The sequence below is a fragment of the Balaenoptera acutorostrata genome, chromosome 5, assembly GCF_949987535.1.
Source record: "Balaenoptera acutorostrata chromosome 5, mBalAcu1.1, whole genome shotgun sequence".
In the NCBI taxonomy this organism is placed as follows: domain Eukaryota; kingdom Metazoa; phylum Chordata; class Mammalia; order Artiodactyla; family Balaenopteridae; genus Balaenoptera; species Balaenoptera acutorostrata.
In genome coordinates this window covers 124,474,217-124,496,567 of record NC_080068.1, presented here as the reverse complement: position 1 = coordinate 124,496,567, position 22,351 = coordinate 124,474,217, and the positions used below count along the sequence as shown (strand labels likewise).

General features: G+C 37.4%; 1 protein-coding gene across 4 annotated transcripts in view; it reads left to right on the top strand.

The window, feature by feature from the left end:
- The window catches only part of TRPC3 (transient receptor potential cation channel subfamily C member 3), a 78,686-nt gene that overhangs the window by 55,208 nt on the left and 1,127 nt on the right, over positions 1–22,351 (top strand). For all 4 annotated transcript variants that reach the window (XM_028164020.2, XM_007172398.2, XM_057547509.1 and 1 more), the window contains one exon: positions 19,833–19,908. In XM_028164020.2, the coding sequence (XP_028019821.2) occupies positions 19,833–19,908 (76 nt within the window). The remainder of the gene's footprint in view (positions 1–19,832; positions 19,909–22,351) is intronic.

Below are 22,351 nucleotides of genomic sequence, written 5' to 3'. Positions count from 1 at the left end.
CTTTCTCTAGTTGCAGTGAGCAGGGGCTACTCTTCGTTGTGGTGTGCAGGCTTCTCATTTTCATGGCTTCTCTTGTTGCGGAGCATGGGCTCTAGGCACGCAGGCTTCAGTAGTTGCGGCACGTGGGCTCAGTAGTTGTGGCTTGCAGGCTCTAGAGCTCAGGCTCAGTAGTTGTGGCAAGCGGGCTTAGTTGCTCCGTGGCATGTGGGATCATCTTCCTGGGCCAGGGCTTGAACCCGTGTCCCTTGCATTGGCAGGCAGATTCTTAACCACTGCACCACCAGGGAAGACCACATGACTCTTTTTGAATTATGGCTTACTCAGGGCATATGCCCAGTAGTGGGATTGCTGGGTCATATGGTAGTTCTATTTTGTTTTTAAGGAACCTCCATACTCTTCTCCATAGTGGCTGTATCAATTTACATTCCCACCAACAGTGCAAGAGGGTTCCCTTTTCTCCACACCCTCTCCAGCATTTATTGTTTGTAGATTTTTTGATGATGGCCATTCTGACTGGTGTGAGGTGATACCTCATTGTAGTTTTAATTTGCATTTCTCTAATGATTAGTGATGTTGAGCATCCTTTCATGTGTTTGTTGGCAATCTGTATATCTTCTTTGGAGAAATGTCTATTTAGGTCTTCTGCCCATTTTTGGATTGGGTTGTTCGTTTTTTTGATATTGGGCTGCATGAGCTGCTTGTAAATTTTGGAGATTAATCCTTTGTCAATTGCTTCATTTGCAAATATTTTCTCCCATTCTGAGGGTTGTCTTTTCGTCTTGTTTATGGTTTCCTTTGCTGTGCAAAAGCTTTTAAGTTTCATTAGGTCCCATTTGTTTATTTTTGTTTTTATTTCCATTTCTCTAGGAGGTGGATCATAAAGGATCTTGCTGTGATTTATGTCATAGAGTGTTCTGCCTATGTTTTCCTCTAAGACTGATAGCATCTTTAGGATTCTCTATGTATAGTATCATGTCATCTGCAAACAGTGACAGCTTTACTTCTTCTTTTCCAATTTGGATTCCTTTCATTTCTTTTCCTCTCTGACTGCTGTGGCTAAAACTTCCAAAAGTATGTTGAATAATAGTGATGAGAGCGGGCATCCTTGTTCCTGATTTTAGAGGAAGTGGTTTCAGTTTTTTCACCATTGAGAATGATGTTGGCTGTGGGTTTGTCATATATGGCCTTTATTATGTTGAGGTAAGTCCCCTCTATCCTGCTTTCTGGAGAGTTTTTATCATAAATGGGTGTTGAATTTTGTCAAAAGCTTTCTCTGCATCTATTGAGATGATCATATGGTTTTTCTTCTTCAATTTGTTAATATGGTGTATCACATTGATTGATTTGCATATATTGAAGAATCCTTGCATTCCTGGGATAAACCCCACTTGATCATGGTGTATGATCCTTTTAATGTGCTGTTGAATTCTGCTTTCTAGTATTTTGTTGAGGATTTTTGCATCTGTGTTCATCAGGATATTGGTCTGTAGTTTTCTTTTTTTGTGACATCTTTGTCTGGTTTTGGTATCAGGATGATGGTGTCCTCGTAGAATGAGTTTGGGAGTGTTCCTCCCTCTGCTATATTTTGGAAGAGTTTGAGAAGGATAGGTGTTAGCTCTTCTCTAAGTGTTTGATAGAATTCGCCTGTGAAGCCGTCTGGTCCTGGGCTTTTGTTTGTTGGAAGATTTTTAATCACAGTTTCAATTTCAATGCTGTGATTGGTCTGTTCATATTTTCTATTTCTTCCTGGTTCAGTCTCGGCAGTTTGTGCATTTCTAAGAATCTGTCCATTTCTTCCAGGTTGTCCATTTTATTGGCATATAGTTGCTTGTAGTAATCCCTTATGATTCTTTGTATTTCTGCAGGGTCAGCTGTTACTTCTTCTTTTTCATTTCTAATTCTGTTGATTTGAGTCTTCTCCCCTTTTTTCTTAATGAGTCTGGATAGTGGTTTATCAATTTTATCTTCTCAAAGAACCAGCTTTTAGTTTTATTCATCTTTGCTATTGTTTCCTTCATTTCTTTTTCATTTATTTCTGATCTGATCTTCATGATTTCTTTCCTTCTGCTAACTTTGGGGGTTTTTTTTGTTCTTCTTTCTCTAATTGCTTAGGTGTAAGGTTAGGTTGTTTATTTGAGATGTTTCTTGTTTCTTGAGGTAGGATTGTATTGCTATAAACTTCCCTCTTAGAACTCCTTTTGCTGCATCCCATAGGTTTTGGGTCATCGTGTTTTCATTGTCATTTGTTTCTAGGTATTTTTTGATTTCCTCTTTGATTTCTTCAGTGATCTCTTGGTTATTTAGTAGTGTATTGTTTAACCTCCATGTGTTTGTATTTTTTACAATTTTTTTTCCTGTGATTGATATCTAGTGTCATAGCGTTGTGGTCAGAAAAGATACTTGTTACGATGTCAGTTTTCTTAAATTTACCAAGGCCTGATTTTCGACCCAAGATATGATCTATCCTGGAGAATGTTCCATGAGCACTTGAGAAGAATGTGTATTCTGTTGTTTTTGGATGGAATGTCCTATAAATATCAATTAAGTCCATCTTGTTTAATGTGTCATTTAAAGCTTGTGTTTCCTTATTTATTTTCATTTTGGATGATCTGTCCATTGGTGAAACTGGGGTGTTAAAGTCCCCTGATATTATTGTGTTACTGTCAATTTCCCCTTTTATGGCTGTTAGCATTTGCCTTATGTATTGAGGTGCTCCTATGTTGGGTGCATAAATATTTACAATTGTTATATCTTCTTCTTGGATTGATCCCTTGATCATTATGTAGTGTCCATCTTTGTCTCTTATAATAGCCTTTATTTTAAAGTCTATTTTGTCTGATATGAGAATTGCTACTCCACCTTTCTTTTGATTTCCATTTGCATGGAATATCTTTTTCCATCCCCTCACTTTCAGTCTGTATGTGTCCCTTGGTCTGAAGTGGGTCTCTTGTAGACAGCATATATACAGGTCTCGTTTTTGTATCCATTCAGCCAGTCTATGTCTTTTGGTGGGAGCATTTAACCCATATACGTTTAAGGTAATTATCAACATGTATGTTCCTATTACCATTTTCTTAATTGTTTCGGGTTTGTTTTTGTAGGTCTTTTCCTTCTCTTGTGTTTCCTGCCTAGAGAAGTTCCTTTAGCCTTTGTTGTAAAGCTGGTTTGGTGGTGCTGGTTTCTCTTAACTTTTGCTTGTCTGTAAAGGTTTTAATTTCCCCATCAAATCTGAATGAGATCCTTGCTGGGTAGAGTAATCTTGGTTGTAGGTTTTTCCCTTTCATCACTTTAAATGTGTCCTGCCACTCCCTTCTGGCTTGCAGAGTTTCTGCTGAAAGATCAGCTGTTAACCTTATGGGGATTCCCTTGTACATTATTTGTCGCTTTTCCCTTGCTGCTTTTAATATTTTTCTTTGTATTTAATTTCTGATGGTTTGATTAATATGTGTCTTGGCGTGTTTCTCCTTGGATTTATCCTGTATGGGACTCTCTGTGCTTCCTGGACTTGATTGACTATTTCCTTTCCCATGTTAGGGAAGTTTTCAACTATAATCTCTTCAATTATTTTCTCAGACCCTTTCTTTTTCTCTTCTTCTGGGACCCCTATAATTCAGGTGTTGGTACATTTAATGTTGTCCCAGAGGTCTCTGAGACTGTCCTCAATTCTTTTCATTCTGTTTTCTTTATTCTGCTCTGCGGTAGTTATTTCCACTATTTTACCTTCCAGGTCACTTATCCGTTCTTCTGCCTCAGTTATTCTGCTATTGATTCCTTCTAGAGAATTCTTAATTTCATTTATTGTGTTGTTCATCATTGTTTGTTTGCTCTTTAGTTCTTGTAGGTCCTTGTTAAACGTTTCTTGTATTTTCTCCATTCTATTTCCAAGATTTTGGGCCATCTTTACTATCATCACTCTGAATTCTTTTTCAGGTGGACTGCCTATTTCCTCTTCATTTGTTTGGTCTGGTGGGTTTTTACCTTGCTCCTTCATCTGCTGCATATTTCTCTGTCTTCCCATTTTGCTTAACTTACTGTGTTTGGGGTCTCCTTTTCGCAGGCTGCAGGTTCATAGTTCCCATTGTTTTTGGTGTCTGCCCCCAGTGACTAAGGTTGGTTCAGTGGGTTGTGTAGGCTTCCTGGTGGAGGGGACTAGTGCCTGTGTTCTGGTGGGTGGAGCGGGATCTTGTCTTTCTGGTGGGCAGATCCACATCCAGTGGTGTGCTTTGGGGTGTCTGTGAACTTAGTATGAAGTTAGGCAGCCTCTCTGCTAATGGGTGGGGTTGTGTTCCTGTCCTGCTAGTTGTTTGGCATGGGGCATCCAGCACTGGAGTTTGCTGGCCATTCAGTGGAGCTGGGTCTTAGTGTTGAGACGGAGGTCTCTGGGAGAGCTCTCGCCAGTTGATCTTACATGGGGCCGGGAGGTCTCTAGTGGTCCTATGTCCTGAACTTGGCTCTTCCACCTCAGAGGCTCAGGCCTGACACCAGGCCAGAGCACCAAGACCCTCTTGATGTCTGCTTTCCTTCCTGCTACTTTCCTTCTCCTCCTCCCTTAGAATCCTCTTGCTGGCAAAGCTGCTTGGTTTTCTCTGCCAGCCACAAAGAAGCTGTCTTTAACTGTGTCCAAGGTTGGGTGGAAGCACTTGAGTGCTCCTAGACAACCAATTCAGGTTTATTATCCTTCCCCTACACGGTAGCAGTTTCTCATGAGTAAACAATTCTCTATTGATAGTGTGCCTTTTATCATTCTCTTGGGTCTTCAAATGATTGTAATAATTTTCCCGTTTTATACTAGACAGAATGGACTAGGATTCACTTTCCTTTTCATGCATGTTCAACTCTTTTGCTCCTGCCTCATTTTGCCAGGATACCATTTCTTTGGGTACCTGTGCAGGTGAGCTGGGTCCTCTGCTCAGGGCCTCACACAGGAGGCTGCATGGGAGCTGCTGGTCAGGGCTGGAGACTCATCTAAGGCTCCAGGTCCTCTAGCAGGCACATGGTTGTTGTTGGAATTCACTTCCTTTTGGTTGTTGAGCTCAATCCCTTAGCTGATAGAGACCATCTGCTATTCCCTCACATGTGGGCCCCTCTCCAAAATGGAAGTTCACTCCTCGGGCAGCCGTCCTGTCACAGAGTCACCTGAGGGCTGGGTATCCTGTCAGGGGCTCCTTTCCTCAGGTCCCAGAGACGCCTGAGCGGTGGCCTCCTGTGAGGGGCTTCCCGGTCAGGTGCAGTCGCCTGAGGGCCGGGCGTGGGGTCTGAGTCATGTGGGGCGCTGGGCACTCGCCTTCTCTGCTCCCGAGTGCACCATCGGGGGCTTCGGCCCGCGTCTGAGCCCAGTTTATATTCTTAACAATAAACGTACAAGAGTGCCCATTTCCTCCTTAATTTACCGATAGTATGTTACCAAAGGTTTTTATCTTGTCCAAATTGATAGGTGAAAATGATACCACCGTGTCACATTTTGCTTTGCATTCTTTGTAATGAATAAATTTGACCATTTTTTAGGCTTAGTTTTCTATATGCTTAAGACCCAATATTTATTTGCTTTTCTTGATGGGCTCTTTGTTATAAATTAGGAAGAATTCTTTTAAGAATTAAGAATTATTTTAAGAAAATCAGCCCTTTACCTGTGACAGGAGTTGAGAATTTTTCCCCCAGTTTGTTGTGTGTCTTTTTAATATTTGTGGGTATTTTTTCCCAACCTTTTAGAATTGTGTGTAGTCAACTTTACAAATTGTTTATGGCTTCAGATTTTGTGTCCTATTTCAAAAGCTCCTCTCCCATATGAGGATATTTAAGAGATTTTTTACCCATATTTTCCTTGGTACGCTGATGGTTTCACTTTTTACATGATAATATTTGATCTGTATAGAATATAGTTTGATGCAATGTGTGGGTGGGGATCCAATTTATTTTTTTTCCAGATGATTACACAACTGGGTGTGTTGAATAATCTGTCTTTTCTATTGATTTGAAATATCACTTTCATCATTTACTAAATTCCCATATCTACTTAGATTTATTTCTGGGCTTTCAATATGCTATAGAACCACATTGTTTTAATTACTATAGTTTAAAGCAAAATCAAATAAAATACACAGAAACACATACATATGTCCTTACTTCAAGACTCTTACTTGAAGAGACTCTTACTCAAATTATTTTGCATACTTTTCCTGGTTTTTCTTTCTTGTTTATTTGTCTACTTAAACTTTAGAGTCAGCTTGTATAATTTGCAAAATATTCTGTTGGTATTTTAGGGGTTGTGTTAACTTAAGAAGAATTGACATCTTTATAATGTTGTGTCTTCCTTTTCAAGAATATGACACACCTTTCCATTTGTTCAGATCTTCATTCGTGTACCCAGTATCATTTTAAAGTAGTCCTCAGAGTGTTCATATTAATTAGGATTAAGAGGTGCAAATCACACAGAACCACCAAATACCAACCACTAATAGCTGAAAGAACATAGAAATGTGTTTGTCTCTTCTCTTCAAGAATTCTGGAGGTGGTCATTCCAGGGCTGGTATGGTACCTACCACTGTCAAGGGCCCAGGCTGTTTCTATCATATTACTCGGTCATGATTGACTTTCATTCTAACATGATCTCACAGTCCAAGAAAGCTGCTGAAGCTCCAGCTATTATTTCTGCATTCCAAAATATAGTCAGACAGTGATAGGGAAGAAAGATGCCTCCTTCCTGTAAGGAACTTCTGTTAACTTACACAAACAACATATCTGCAATGGAGGCTGGGAAATAAGTCTTAATTCCTAGTGGCCATGTGCTGAGCTAAAAAACCAGGGAAGAGAATTGGCAGTCTCTGCCAAAGTGGATTATATTATTTGTCTTGGTGGTTTACACATACTTATATCTGTTATTTGATTTATAAATTTCAAGTTTTGACCCTCCAGCTCTAAAATATGAAAAAATCAGTATATTTATTTTATCTTTCACCATTTTTGCCCTCCTTCTCCCAGCTTTTGCTAGTTAAATCATTAGAATTGTAGGAGTGGAACAAAAAAACCTTTCCTCTACCCATTAGGTTCTGTAGCTGGGGCCTGTGAATTGAACTAACAAAAGGTAGATTAACAGGAAGAAAAAAAAAAGAGTTTATTTATGCATGCAACGTGCAAACACATGGGAGAATTTGGTGATGAGTAACTCAAAGGGGTAGTTAGAAATTGAGGCTTATATATCATCCTAAAAAGGGCAATGAATTTGTGGAGAAGTGACAAGACAAAGAAAAGAGGATGTCTTTGGGCTCCCAGGGGTGGTAAATTGTGGGAAGGTAAGTATATATGTGGGGAAATTAATGGAAGACTAGGGTTACTGTAGTAAGGTTTGTGTTTGTGTAGACCCACCTCTGAGCCAACTTTCTGTTTCTAGTGATGATGCTTGTTTCTCTTCCTCTTGGTATGGGAGAGGGGAGGGGGAAGATCTTCACACAGGGAAATTTATGTCCTGTTCTTGGGCAGTTGGGAGGAAGGCAGTGAGCTCCTTCTGTGTCTTCTGCTTCTTAATTGCCTTCAGCTCAAAGTAATCCTATGTCAAAATGATATATTTGGGGGTGATATTTTCTGATCCCCTTCACTACCTTGTAGGATTATAATTCACATTTGTTTTCGTTTTAGTCCCACAGTTACACAGTCAGTACTCACCACCAGTCTTTTTGCCTTAATTTTCCATTAATCTCTTTGTCAGGTAAAGTTTGTCTTCCTCCAGTTTCTTCAAAAAGAGCTCATGGGAACTACGTTCTCTGAGTTATTTCATATCCTAAACTGTTTCCTATTTTCTATATATTCATACTGACTAGCTGTAAAATTCTTAGATATGACTTTATTTTCTTGATGTATTTGTAAACATTGCTCCACTGCTCCTAGAATGGAATGTTGATATGGAAAAGTTTGAGGCCAGCCTGATTGTTTTTCTCATATAGTTGACCTGAGATTTTGATTTGAATGCCCAAATTTTCTTTGTTTACCTTTTGAATCCAATAACTTGCAATTGATTGTTCTGTAGGTGGATCTACATGAATTTTTCCTGGCATGGAGTACGTCCTTTCAAATTGTACATTCAAGTCTTCTTTTATTTCTGAATAATTTCCTTGAATTATACCTTGAAATATTCTTTCTGTTCCATTATTTGAGGTCTCATCTTCAGGGATACCAATTAGATGCCTGCTGAATCTTTTTTTTCTCTATGCCTTTTGAATTTTTCATCCATTTCTCTTTGGCTCCTTTTTTTTCCCATCCTGTCTTTTATTCCTGTCTATCTTCATATGTGCTGCTTCAAATATATCTTTCATTTCTGTGATGATTTAACTTTTTTCTTCCTCCTCTTCTTGAGATTTTCCAACTTATATATCATTTCCTACTTTGACTTACCATATTTTCGGTGTGCTCTTATTTTGAAGACATGATTGGTCCCTATTTTTAAAAGATTATGTTTCAATAATGGCATTATGTGTTTTCATCTTTTCTTTAGCATTTTTCTAGTGAGTGTTCTTTATTTGCTATTTGTTTTTTTCCTTTTTTTCTTGGACTGTCTTAGTATAGATGTTTTGTAGATTCCTTACTGACTATTACTCAGTTTTGAATGAAGTAAGTTCTTCTCGGACCAGCTGCTTTCAGGAGGTTGGAATGGGGTCAGAGAATTCCAGGGCCCCGTCCCAGGCTAGCAGGAATTTGCCTTTAGGCACAGCATTGTGTATGTGAGTTCAACGTATTCTTTATTATCTCTTGTCAAAAGTAGCACTGCAGGGGGCTTCCCTGGTGGCGCAGTGGTTGAGAGTCTGCCTGCTAATGCAGGGGACACGGGTTCGAGCCCTGGTCTGGGAGGATCCCACATGCCGCGGAGCGGCTGGGCCCGTGAGCCACAGCTGCTGAGCCTGCGCGTCTGGAGCCTGTGCCCCGCGGCGGGGGGGGGCCGCGATAGTGAGGGGCCCGCGCACCGCGATGAAGAGTGGCCCCCGCTTGCCGCAACTGGAGAAAGCCCTCGCACGAACCGGGGACCCAACACAGCCAAAAATAAATAAATAAATAAATAAAGTAGCTATAAAATTAAAAAAAAAAAAAAAAAGTAGCACTGCAGGATCCTTCACAAGGCAGACTCTCCCTCTCCACCTCACTCACAAAATACTTCTAGCAATTATGGCTTTTCTTTATAATTTCTCCTTCAGCCCTATAATTCTAAGCTTCTGTAGCCTTTGTATCAAAAGGTCAAGGGACATTCTCAGCCATGAATGTCTGCTCTTGGCATTTCTCCATATCCCCATTTGACCTTACATATAACCTATCTAAAAAAGAATATGGATTCCTCTAAGTCTCATTAATGAAGGAGTTAGCGTTTCTGTTTCCTATTCTCCTTATTGCTTTTGAGTGATTTAGAAGTGGCGAAACTTCTAAGTTTATTGTCAAATTGAAAATGGCTATGCCTCTGCATGAGATGGTCCTTGCTAAATGCCTAGACTCCAGAATCCTGTATATTTCGTATTTTCTAAAGAGAAAAATTCCCTGTGCCTGTGGCATAGTCTTCTGTAGCTCCCCAAAAGTGATAGCAGAAAAAGAGAAACTGAGGGGAAAGTCTCAATCAGCTATATAGACACCAAACTTCATATAAATGTCTTGATTATATTTAGATAAAAATCTACCTGTTATGAACTCCATGAGTGATAACAATTGGTTTATTTGTTATGGATTTTTGTTTCATGTAGTGTGAGTATGTGGTTTACCTTAAAGAAATTCCTAATCTTAATCTGCTAAATGGGGATTTTTCCTTCAAAGGGGTGACCTTTGGAATACACTAATTCTAATGGTTTATATCACAGATCAGAATATTTTTGGAGTATCTCTAAAGAGTTACTTCTATAATTAGTTTGTAAGACACACAAAAGTGCTTTGTTACTTTCTCAGTCCTGAACTCAGCTAATCATTCACCTTATTAACAAGACAGTGCCATCTGACTTCACATTTTTTCAAAAATAGTCACATCCTGGGACTTCCCTGGCGGTCCAGTGGTTAAGACTCTGCGCTTCCAGTGCAGGGGGCACAGGTTTGATCCCTGGTTGGGGAACTAGGATCCCACGTGCCACAGGGCTCGGTAAAAAAAAAAAAAAGTTACATCCACTTTCAAAAAAATATGTGGCCATCACCAATCAGGTCATCATCTTACATGTTTTACATTCAAATGAATGTTTCCTCTCCATGACAATTACTTCAAAGACAGAGATTCAGATGTGTCTCACAGGGCAACAAAGGAAAAAATTTTAGGTGCCTTGATCAATGGCAGTATTATTTATATTAACATTAATTATTAAGAGCATGCAGAGGTAATTTTTATGTATATAAAGAATTTTTTGAAAAACGGGATGATTTTTCTGGAGAACATAAAGACTTGGAGGGATAGCTATGACTGAATTTTGCTCATGAATACCTGTGTTAATTCAAGTTAAAAGTACATAGATATGCTAATATGACCTTGAGAAATGAGAATATATTGTAAGCCTCCACAAAAGCTGGGCTCTAGGTTCTTATCTCTCTGCTCTCTTCTGTGGCAGCTCTGCTTTAACAACCTTCTTTGGCTTGGGAACACCTCTGGCTCAGATAGTGTTAGACTGTCTTCGGCCCACATGATGGTCTTTGATCTAATTCATGTAGGCTTGATTTTACTGGAAGTACATGGTAATATGAGGAATTCACCTTAAGCTTCAGGGCACATTCAGAATATCCTCTATTATGCATGGTCTTAGGTTGTAAGACTATAAATATACAGTCCATGGCTTCAAGGATCTCTCCACTGGAGTGGAAGGGCAGCACAGAGGTGGAGAGGAAGGGAAGGAAAGAAAAAAGTAGGTGAACGTTCATACAACCTTGGGATATGGCTATGTGGTATAAGTGAGATATAAATAAAATGGTATGGGAACCCAGGGAAACCCAGAGGAGGAAAATATTTGAAAGCTGATCAAGTAGAAGAAGGAAATCTATTCTTTGTTTCTCCAAAGAACAAAACTTGGACCAGTAGTTAGAAAGTACAGTGAAGCAGATTTTGGCTCAATACAAAGGAATTTTTTAACAGCTACAATTGTCCAAAAATAGACCAAACCAACTGTCTGGAAAAAGTAGCAGGGTCTGAATCACAGATGTTTATTCAGAGGCTGTGCAATGGTGATCTGTCAGGGTATGTATGTCACAATGAGTGGTATGAAAAAATGAAAAACACATGATTTCCAAGGACCCTTCCCTCCCTACAATTCTGCTCTCTACTTCCAAGTTCTTTGTGTTTGTCCAAATCAATCTTATTACCTTATACACTTTATAGGTTGCTAAAATTCAGATTATAGAATCTACCGATGTCAGTCAAATTTGGCTTCTCTGTAGGAGTAAATGAGGAAATAAATGTAAAAGTATCTGATAGATTACTTAACAATTGTTAGTTGAATTTGAATCAGTAAAAAATAAGCAAGTGAAAAGAAAAGCTTTGATGCGTTTTGGAAAGGCAGGGCATACACACATATGCAACCATCCAAATCTCATTCCCTCTCCCAGTCTTAATGGAGGGCTGAGAAATGAACTTGGATTTGTTTGCAAGAGATAATGCTTGAGGTAACTAGGACCAAGCTTTCCACACCCTGGACAGAGGAAATCCATAGTCCACTCAATAAAATTACAGTGTCTTCCTTAAACAGTGACTCACATGCTCATATCGAGAAATATGGATAATTCCTGGAGGTCTGTGGAATGTGGAAGTTAATTTATAGACTTCTGTTGCATTAGTTAGCAATTTGACCAAGAGGGAAAGAAGATGATTCTGTTATTGATCGATCTAATTTGTGGTACTGGCTTTGATTAAAGAATCCATCAGAAATTTAGGTAATGACAATATTTTAAATGATACTTTTACTTATTACTCGCAAGTTTCATGACCTTTGCCTACAGTACCAGCATTATTAAGATGGGTGAATCAAAATTTTCTTTATAAAAGAAACGTAAATGATAATAAGGAATAAGAGTTACATTAATTGAGCACCTTCTATGTAATTAACTTGTATTATCTTTTACAAGATAGATGCTAACATTTCCACTACACAGATTGTCACCAAGATTTGATTGCTTGTAAATAACTCAAAACACACTCAAATCCAAGCTATTTGTCCTTGTAGCCCACTTTCTCAACTGCTATACAATACTGCCTTGGGTTCACCAGACAAGCTACCTAATAGAATGGAAATGGCTAAACTTTTCACCTTCTTTGAGCTGCAAATCATTTTGGAATTCACATCAGTTATCTTTCCAACATGAACTAAGGGATAGACTATTACCAGGTAGTGTCATATGTGGGGAAACTGATTTCAGTCCAATAGCAGGTGTCTTCTTGCCTTTTAGAGAGACTCCAACTTGGTGTAGTGGTAGAAAAGTATATTTAAGTTGTAAATATTAAGGTGAACATTTTTATGGGATACATGGAAAGCTTAAAACACATCAAATTTTGAAGGGAAAAATTTAAGCCCATAACTAATTTTCCCTGCGGGTTAAAGATGAAATGGAGATGAATATGCCTTCTTTTCCCTTCAATGAGGGAATTTAATCTGAATAGTTTTGTTCAGTATATTTCTAGAGAACTTGAACACTATATGAATGTTTAAAATATTTTATTTTCCTGTTATTGTCGATTCTGGCAGTAAATGTAAGTTTTCATAGACTTTCTAAGTGTGGTTTTGAATAATGTTACAGAAATGTTTTAGAGTATTATACTAGGGAATGTGGGTAGCAGTATCTTAGTCTTCAGACTTTATAAATGATACCAACAAGAGCTGTCCTTTTCTAAGCAGGAACTATTCTTTTTACATGCGTTTGGTTATTTAATCTGTACAACTTATTAGTTGAGCTTTATTACCCCCATTTTATAAATGAGGAAATGGAAGCCTAAAGAGTTTAAGCACCTTTAATTCACTCAGCTAGTAAATAAAGGCCCGCATTCAAATTCATAGATTTTTGACTCCAAATGCATTCTGCCTCACTTAAATTTTTAGAAGTTTCATTTTTTGTAGAGATAGTATTTCTAAATAATGCATGTCTGAATGGTACTAAATAAGACCCTTATAAGCCCTGAGTTATTCTCAGTTTCTTTACAAGATGAAGTTTTTACAGCTTTGTTTGTAAAAGTGGAAAATATTTGTTTATCATGACTGAAGGACTATTGGCTACTGAAGATGGAATGAATGCCCAGGCTAGCGAGGCACATCGATTTGCTAGGCAGCATTAAAAACCTATTTGTAAGAGTATTTTAATTGTTTTTATTTTATTATATTTAAATTTTGATTATGGACTATTTCAAACACAGAAAGGTATCACAAAATGTCCTGTTAGACATCTATGTCACTACCATCTTACTTTAATAAATATTAACATTTTGCCACATTCTTTTTGGGTCTCTTTTTTTTTTTTTTTTTTTTTTTAGAAATTCACGTTCTTTTATTTATTTATTTATGACTGTGTTGAGTCTTCGTTTCTGTGCGAGGGCTTTCTCTAGTTGCGGCAAGTGGGGGCCACTCTTCATCGCGGTGCGCAGGCCTCTCACCATCGCGGCCTCTCTTGTTGCGGAGCACAGGCTCCAGACGCGCAGGCTCAGCAATTGTGGCTCACGGGCCCAGTTGTTCCGTGGCATGTGGGATCTTCCCAGACCAGGGCTCGAACCCGTGTCCCCTGCATTGGCAGGCAGATTCTCAACCACTGCGCCACCAGGGAAGCCCTGGGTCTCTTTTGTAAGGAAGTTTTGATACAACTAAAATACCCCTACTCTATTACATTAGCTTTCATCCCTCCCCAGCGATCTTCACTATCTTGAATTCTTGTGTGTTCTTCCCATGTATACTTTATTTATTATTTACATAAGTATATTCATACCATTATGTATTGATACTAGTTTTATGTGGTTTTGAAATATATATAAATAACATTACATATTCTGTTTTTTTTCACTTATCTTTATATTTTTGAGAATTATCTATGTTGATACACATATATCTTGTTTTTCATTCTAATTGCTCTATAATATCCCATGGTATGAATACACAATTTTTGTTTATTCCTCTGTTGATGAAAATTTAGTTTATTTTCCATTTTTGCCTATTATAAATAATGCTGTATTGAACATTCTAGTAAATGTCTCCTTTTGCACACTTGTGTTTTTCCGGGTTGTATACCTGGGAGTGGTTATATCAATTTCTATTTCCAGTAGCAGGATATAAGAGTTTCCCAATGTTCTCACAAGAACTTGGTATTATCAGAATTTTTAAATTTTGCCAACTACAAAACAACTTTCCTTTATACTTCAAAAACGTCAGCATCATGAAAGACAAGGAAAGGCCAAGGAGCTGTTCCAGATTAAAGGAGACTGAAGATACATGACATCTAAAAGCAACATGTGATCCTTGACTGGGAAAATGAGACAGAATATAGACTATGTATTAGACAGTTTGATCCATGTTAATTTTTCTAAACTTTGATCATTGTAGCATGGTTATATAAGAGAACTTTCTTAGAAGATACTCATGGAAATATTTAGGGATAAAATGACATGACGTCTGAAAATTATTTTCAAATGCTTTAGCAATATAATAATAATAGACACAGGGAGCAAGATAAAGCAAATGTGGCAAATTTCTAACATTGGTGAATCAAGGTGAAAAGTCTGAAGTCACTTTATTTTACTTCCAACTTTTCTGTGGGTTTGAATTTTTTTCAAAAGAAAAAATGTTTGCCGAACGTATATGTGTGAATTGGTAATAATTTTTTAAATGTACTCTTCTCTGATTACCAATGAGGTTGAACATCTTTTCATACGTTTGTTGGTCATTCAGTTTTCCTTTCTTGTGAATTTAAATTCTTTTTCCTAATTCTACTTGGCTGTTTGTCTTTACCTTAGTGACTTGTCAAAATCCTATCATGTCCTGGATACTGATTCTTGGTCAGTATGTTTTGCAAGCAGCCTCTCTCCCTCTTTGGTTTGTCTTTTAACTTCATGTAATGGTTCACTAAGGAGTTGCAGCCTGTGAATGTATAAAAGTGACTTTGTTTTCAATAATTTCCCACTAAGTGTCTTATTTTGAACTCTTCTTTTCCACTGAATGGAGGAGCCCTTTACAACACCTTGTCAAGACTCCATAACTTTCCAGTGACTTTGTGTTATTTGAAAGTCTCACGTTTGTAATTAAAGAGATAGTTATGTTTATTTTGAAATTTGAGAATTCCCTGGCAGTCCAGTGGTTAGAACTCGGTGCTTTCACTGCTGAGGGCCCGGGTTCAATCCCTGGTGGGGGAACTAAGATCCTGCAGGTCATGCTGCATGGTAATAAATAAATAAATAAATAAATAATAAATAGATAGATAGATAAATAAATAAATAAATAAATGAGAAAGAAAGAAATAAACAGACAAACAAACTCTCCAAATCAGTCTAGCGCTCTTCTCCTCTTCACTCCTAGCACAAGCTAAACCTCTGAAGGTGACTCCAGTGGCTGAAGACTGTGGTCTGCTTTGTCCACACCTCCCCCTGTTAACTCTTCTAGGTGTTCATCCTGTGCTATGTGGAGAGGGAAGAGGAAAAAGCTGAAGGGTAAACATCTTTTCCCTTGAATTAACTGCAGGTTGCAGTCTCTTCCTTGTTGTCACTAGTGCTCTAACACTGATCAAATCCTGATGTCCTGCTTGTGGCCGTCACCAAAGTACTGCCTGTCTAACTGGGCGGGGGCATGTTTAAAGGGTTTGAAAAGGCAACGCACAGCTCCCTGATGCAGAGATCTGGCTCTCACTTGAGGTGTGGATCTAATTTTCACCTTTCCCATGCGGATAGCCCATTGTCCAAGCCCCATTTATTGAAAAGATTATCGTTTCCCACTGATGTGTATTCTACCCAACATAGTGGAAATTTGTCTCTGTTTGTCAAATATTGAGAGTACAGGTTGACCCAATGGCTGTTCCTCTCTTATCACAGTTCTTTTTCCTTTCTGACTAAATTACCAGTATCAGGCCAGCAAGCCTGCTAGAACAGACATCTAATTGGGAGCAGGATGCCAAGCTCCCTTTCCTACAGGCTACCCTAAACTTTACATTGCCTTGGATTTCCTTCTTCCCTTCGCTTCTAGGAGGCGGGGTGCACCTTCTCCCTTCCACACAGGGAAGGGAGAGAATAACCTCTCTCCCCGCAAAGCCCATGATCCCTCCCATGTCTCACTCTCTTTCCTTATGTGAGGTGAGGAGAAAGTAGTTGGTAAGTTCAGTACTGGTCCAGTGAGTCTCAGTAAGCCCTGAGGGGAGGTGGCTGACTCCAGCTGCAGGGGGCAACGTGGTCTTAGACCATGGTGGCTGACCTGGTACTTAGCATCCTTTTTCATCAGTCTTGGGTGTATCAACAATTCCAGGACAACAGGAAAAATCCCATCTGACATAAGATTACATGTTATTGATATTCTTCCTTGTATGAAAGTTTTAAATTGTCCTTATATGGTCAGATTTATCAACATTTTCCTTATGGCTTATCCTTTCTGTTAGCTTTCTCAAGAAACATTACCATATTCCTTTCAAAGTTTCTGCTTTTCACATTTAGATTTTTCATCCCTTTGGCTCTTTTCTTTAATATATGGTGTGAGGAAGGTCTAATTTTAACTTTCCCTGTAAGGATAGTCCATTGTCTAGGCATTATTTGTTGAGCAGTCTTTTCTTTCCCACTGATTTGTATTACTGCCTTTCAAGCTGCTTTTAACTGATAAACACTTCGTTGTTTTTTCTTGCTATAGGAATATGCCTGCGTTGTCCCCTAAACTTAATTATATCCCACCCGTCACAGTGAATTGTTCCAGTGAGGTTTCGTTGGAGAAGGGATTGTGTTCACTGTTGCATCTCCAGTGCCTAGTATGGTACCTGGTAGAGAGCTGGCGCTCACTAAAAATACTTGGTGAATGAGTGAATGAGTCCTGCCTAAGGTCTGTCCTGGGGTCCAGATTCCACACAACTCAACAAGTTTTATACGTATTTTATTATGACTGATAAAATGGGCTTTTCCTTTTCGATAGCATGGGCTCCCTCTCAATCTGTCATTATTCTCTGAGACAGACATTTTGAATTATCCTAGATTTCTCCTTTCTACTTGACCTTGGCATCTAGTGGGTCACTTTGGTTCATAATTCATACTTTCTTAAAACTGAGGTACATTTTCCACCCTCACTACATCTGCATTTCAGTTAGAACTTTTTTTTTCTTTTCTTTATTGTCTTTTTAATGTTTGATATATGCACAAGAATATGTGCAGCACGTCAATTATGAAGTATAATTACATGCATACCTAGGAAGCCACCACTTCCGTGAGAGGGATAACGTTATCTGTCCACTGCCCCTGCATGGGTACTCCTCCCTAGGCCACACCCTTGCCTCCACCTAAGGGGTAGTCGCTATCTGGAAGTCTGGGTTTCTCATCCTCTGGCTTTGGCTTTCTTTTCAAATGTAGGTTTATCACAAATATAGATAGCCCTAAAAATGCATTATGTGGATTTACTTTCATTTAGTAACTTTATAAGGATAGTTTCATACTTTGTGAAGTCTGCAACTTGAATTTGTCATTCAACACTTACGCTTCTAAGATTCATCCATACTGTTGTGTGTGGCCATGGTTCATTAATTGCATTAATTAATTTCATTAGTGAACAGAATGACATTACATTGTGTAACATACCATGATTTGTCTATTCTTCTGTTGGTATTTGTTTGGATTGTTTCCAGGTTTTTTGCTGTCTCAGACAAGATTGCTATAAACCTTGTCTATGTCTGTCTCTTGGTCCACATGTGCTAAGTTTCTCTAGGGCCTATACCAAGGAGTGGCCTTTCTGAGTGAAAGGATATGCAAGTGTTCAACTTTAAAAGATAATGCCAAATTGATAGGGGATTAAGAGGTACAAACTACTATGAATAAAATAAGCTACAAGGATATATTGTACAGCACAGGGAAAGATAGCCATTGTTTTATAATAACTTTAAATGGAGTGTACTCTATATAAATATTGAATCACTGTGTTGTACACCTGAAACTAATATAATATTGTAAGTCAGCTGTACTTCAATTACAAAAAGATAATGCCAACTTGTTTTTCAAAGTGGTCTACTGTACTTGTACTCATGCCAGTGAAGTACAAAAGTCCCATTGATCCATATCCTTTCCAACACTTGGCATTATAAGATTTATTAATTTTTCCCTTTTTAGATATAAAATTGTATCACTTTTTTCCTTTTTTCCAGTTTTATTGAGATATAATTAACATACAGCACTGTATAAGTTTAAGGTGTACAGCATAATGATTTGACTTACATACATCATGAAATGATTATCATAATAAGTTCAGTGAACATATGAGTCATCTCATATAGATACAAAATTAAACAAATGGAAAAAAATTTTTTTCTTGTGATGAGAACGCTTTGGATTTACTCTCTTACCAACTTTCATATATAACATAAAACAGTGTTAATTGTATTTATCATGTTGTACATTACATCCCTAGTACTTATTTATCTTATAATGAAGTTTGTACCATTTGACTGCCTTCATCCAATTCCCCTCCCCACCCCCATGTATCTCCTTTTAATTGTAATTTGTATTTCCCCAAGAAAAGATTTTGAGATTGTTTTATATGCATGTTGGCCATTCACAATTCCATTTCAGTGAAGTGCCTCTTTGTCTTTTGCCCATTTTTCTATTGGATTATTTGAGTTTTTCTTATTAAAGTTCTCCATATATCTTGGATCCAAATTCTTTACCAGTTGTAAGTATCATCGATATTTTCTCCCAGTGTGTGGCTTGCCTTTTTACTTTCTTTGTGGTATCTTTATAAACAGAAGTCTTAATGAAGTTTTAATTGTAATGAAGTTGAGTTTATAAATCTGAAAAGTAGAAATTATAATAGAATTATAATTATAGTAGAAATACTATAATTAGAATTTTTTATCTTGTTTAAAAAACATCCATTTGTACACTGAATTTATAAATATATTCTCCTATACTTTCTTTTAAAGGATTTAAAAGCTTTGTCTTTCATATTTAAGATGCATGTGGAGTTCCTTTTTTTGTGCATGGTATGAAGTAGGGCTCCAATTTAATTTTTTCCATATGGATAAACAATTATCTTGTAAGAGCATTTATTTCGTTTGAAATATATTCACAATATATATTGCTATGAGAGGAAAACATAATGTAACAGAATATATGGTATTTAGACAACATAAAATGTAATACATATAGTAATTAGTATATATACAGAATTAAAAGATATTGGAAAGACATACACTAAAATAACAACAATGATTATCTTTGGATGGTGGGATAATTGATGATTTTTGTTTATTGTTTAGTTCTCTGTATTTTCCAAATTCTCCATATTGAGCATATATTTATATATTTTTTAAACAGTGAGAAATAAGGTAGTATCTATAGATGATAATTTAGTGTCAATGTGCCTTAAAGAGAAATCATTATTTGAAAGAGAAGCCATGAATTGAAGTCTTTCAGCTTAACTTCTTTTGAAGCTTCTTGCATCCCCGGAGTGGGGTGGCAGTGGAGGTGAAGGCTGGGTCAGGGCAATGTTTGTGGATCATGCAGTAAAACTCAGTACAAGGTGAAAAGGGATTATGTTCTGAAATCTGGGTGAGTCTTCTGTAAATAGTTACATACAGCTTCTCTCCCCTGAGTTCTTTGCTTTACAGGTATGTAAGGCTCTTTGGGAAATAGGATCCAGATTACTTATGTGTATCATTGGTGATACAATTTTTTTTTTTTTTTGGCCCAACAGCAGATAATGAAAAGACTTATAAAGCGGTATGTTTTGAAAGCACAAGTAGACAAAGAAAATGATGAAGTTAATGAAGGTAAGCACCTTCAACTTGAGAAACATCGTTTTACAACTAATTTAATGAACTTGGAAAACTTCATATTGAAGGATACTTTAAAAATCCAATATGGGAGAGTAAAAAATGAAAGTAAAAGTCAACCAGAAATAACTATTGTTAGTGCAATTCCTTCTTACCCTGCTTTCAAAAAAGAAAACAAATTTAAGTTGATTTTGGAGTTGCCTTGTATTTTGACTCATCATACTATATCAAAACAAGACTAAGCCACTTAATCCCAGTAGGAAAGACGGGGGCATTACTGATTTCAGTACAAAACATTTTAATAATAAATTAAAATTAAAACATGTGAAAAAGGAAAACAAAAAAATCCAATCTCAGGTAACTGTTTGGGTTCCTCCAAGATTGACAGGAGAATCTTATGCTACATTTCTAAAACTCTGTCTTTTTAAAGAAACAGTTATTTAAATTGTCAATCAGAGACAGTTTGTCACTACAGAATGCCCTGATTTCTTAGAATGTAAAGTCTGCCATCTTTCTGGGAGTTTCTAATCCCTATTACATAAGTAGTCTGTAGTTTCACTTCCGTTTCAGGGAGTTCACATTGAGTGTTAACATTTTTCCGGTGATGCAGGTAAAATAACGTTGGCTCAAACAGAATCCACATTTCTTCAGAAAAATCTTTACTTTCTTGTCCAGAAAGAAATCTCTAACCCATTTTTCTCATCTGGTGTTTCTCTTTTGCCTTTCACTTTTCTTCTTGGCACCTGTTTTCCAGGCATATCCTAGGCAGCACGTCTGTCTGGACTATAACACTTTTTCATCAAAGGCTGGGGTATAAGCCAAAGTACAGGTCCAGAGATGGAAAGAAATCAACCAGGGAGAAATAAGTTGCCCTAAAAATAGAAACTATAGCTTTCAGCACCAGTGAGATGCTACTAGATATAGCTACGCTGATAAGAAAAGGCTAAACTAAACTGTTGATGAGCTTTGAAGCCATTACTTGATTAATGCAAGGAATCTCTTACAAATCTGAGTCAATACAATGGTATGTGTTTGTAGAAATCTAAGAATGTGTGATTGGAAACCAGCAAAAATCCAATCATGGTGACCTAGAAACAGTCTCAGACAGGATTGGAATTGAGTTTTAGTTTAGAAAGCAGAAACCTTATTTGTTGTACCATAACCTCCCTTATTTGTTGTACCATAACCTCATAACTAAGTGAAGGGGGCAATGGGCCACCGTGACAGCATCAAAAACAAGGAGTCATCTTTCAAGTCCTTTTATACAAAAGAGGAAAATGAATTAAGGAAAATTTGGAGTTTTGAACAAAGTTTTAACTAAGAAAGTATATCATATAATTTAACCTGTTCACTGAATAAATAAAGAAGCTGAATTCCAAAGAGGTTGAGTAATTTGTGTTTCCTGTATTGGCAGACTAAGTACAACACTTAGTGTGTAGGCTTCCCATAACTTAAAAACAAGGAAGAAGAATGTAGTAGTAGGGAGGTGAAAGGGGGCCCACTGGGCTTATGGTCCAAATATGATATTAAATGCTGTGAGAATCCATTTCTTCCACAAAAGACTGGCCTCGCGATTTCGAATTTGATCAGTTTATTTCCTCTGTGTTGCCAAATGCGAAAGGAAAAGGCCCCCCCCACCTTTTTTTTGCCACAAAAAGAATCAAATGTTTTGTGTGTATTCTTGAGGAAGAGTTAGAATTCTTTAAAATAAAAGGTTCTGATGTTTATATAATAAAAGAACATAGATTATACTTTAAAGCATCATAAAGATACCAGGAAATATCATGAAAGATATGTTTTACATATGATTCTATTATAGAAAGCTATTAAAGTGCCAATGATTTAAAGAATCATTTCTTGGATTCAAGATAAATTCATGCCCCAAGGTTTACCTTTCAAGGTCAATGGCTTATCTACATTACAATTATTTGCAAGAGAATCCAGTTATTAATTGCAATCTACACATGCTCAGAGTATTACCAAGCTAAATTATGGGAATAGTTGTGTTTTAATAGCCAGAAGTTTCCTATGGAGACTTCTATGTATGTAAACATTGCCAGTGGTATCACATCTAAACTCCTTAATTTCACCATTGCTTGTTATTTCCTTATACATCATCCCCTGTGCCACAGAAACTAATTTGTTTGTTCCTTAGCTCTATGTTCACTGCCATTGCCTTCCCTAAGAAATACCCCTACTCTTTTTCCTTCCTTTCCCTTACTTCAAACTTGACCTCAATTTACTTCTTACATGTGAGTATTTGCCTGTTATATAGATTGATTCATTTTTAGAAATGTTTCATTTTGCTAGGATTCCCTTCCAGCCTAGCAATGGGAGATAATCCATATAGGTGTCAACCCTTATGGCTCAGGGAACCAGACAAACTCCCTGAAGATAGAAAGGAGATACTCTGATTATAGACCAGTTAACAGAAAAATCA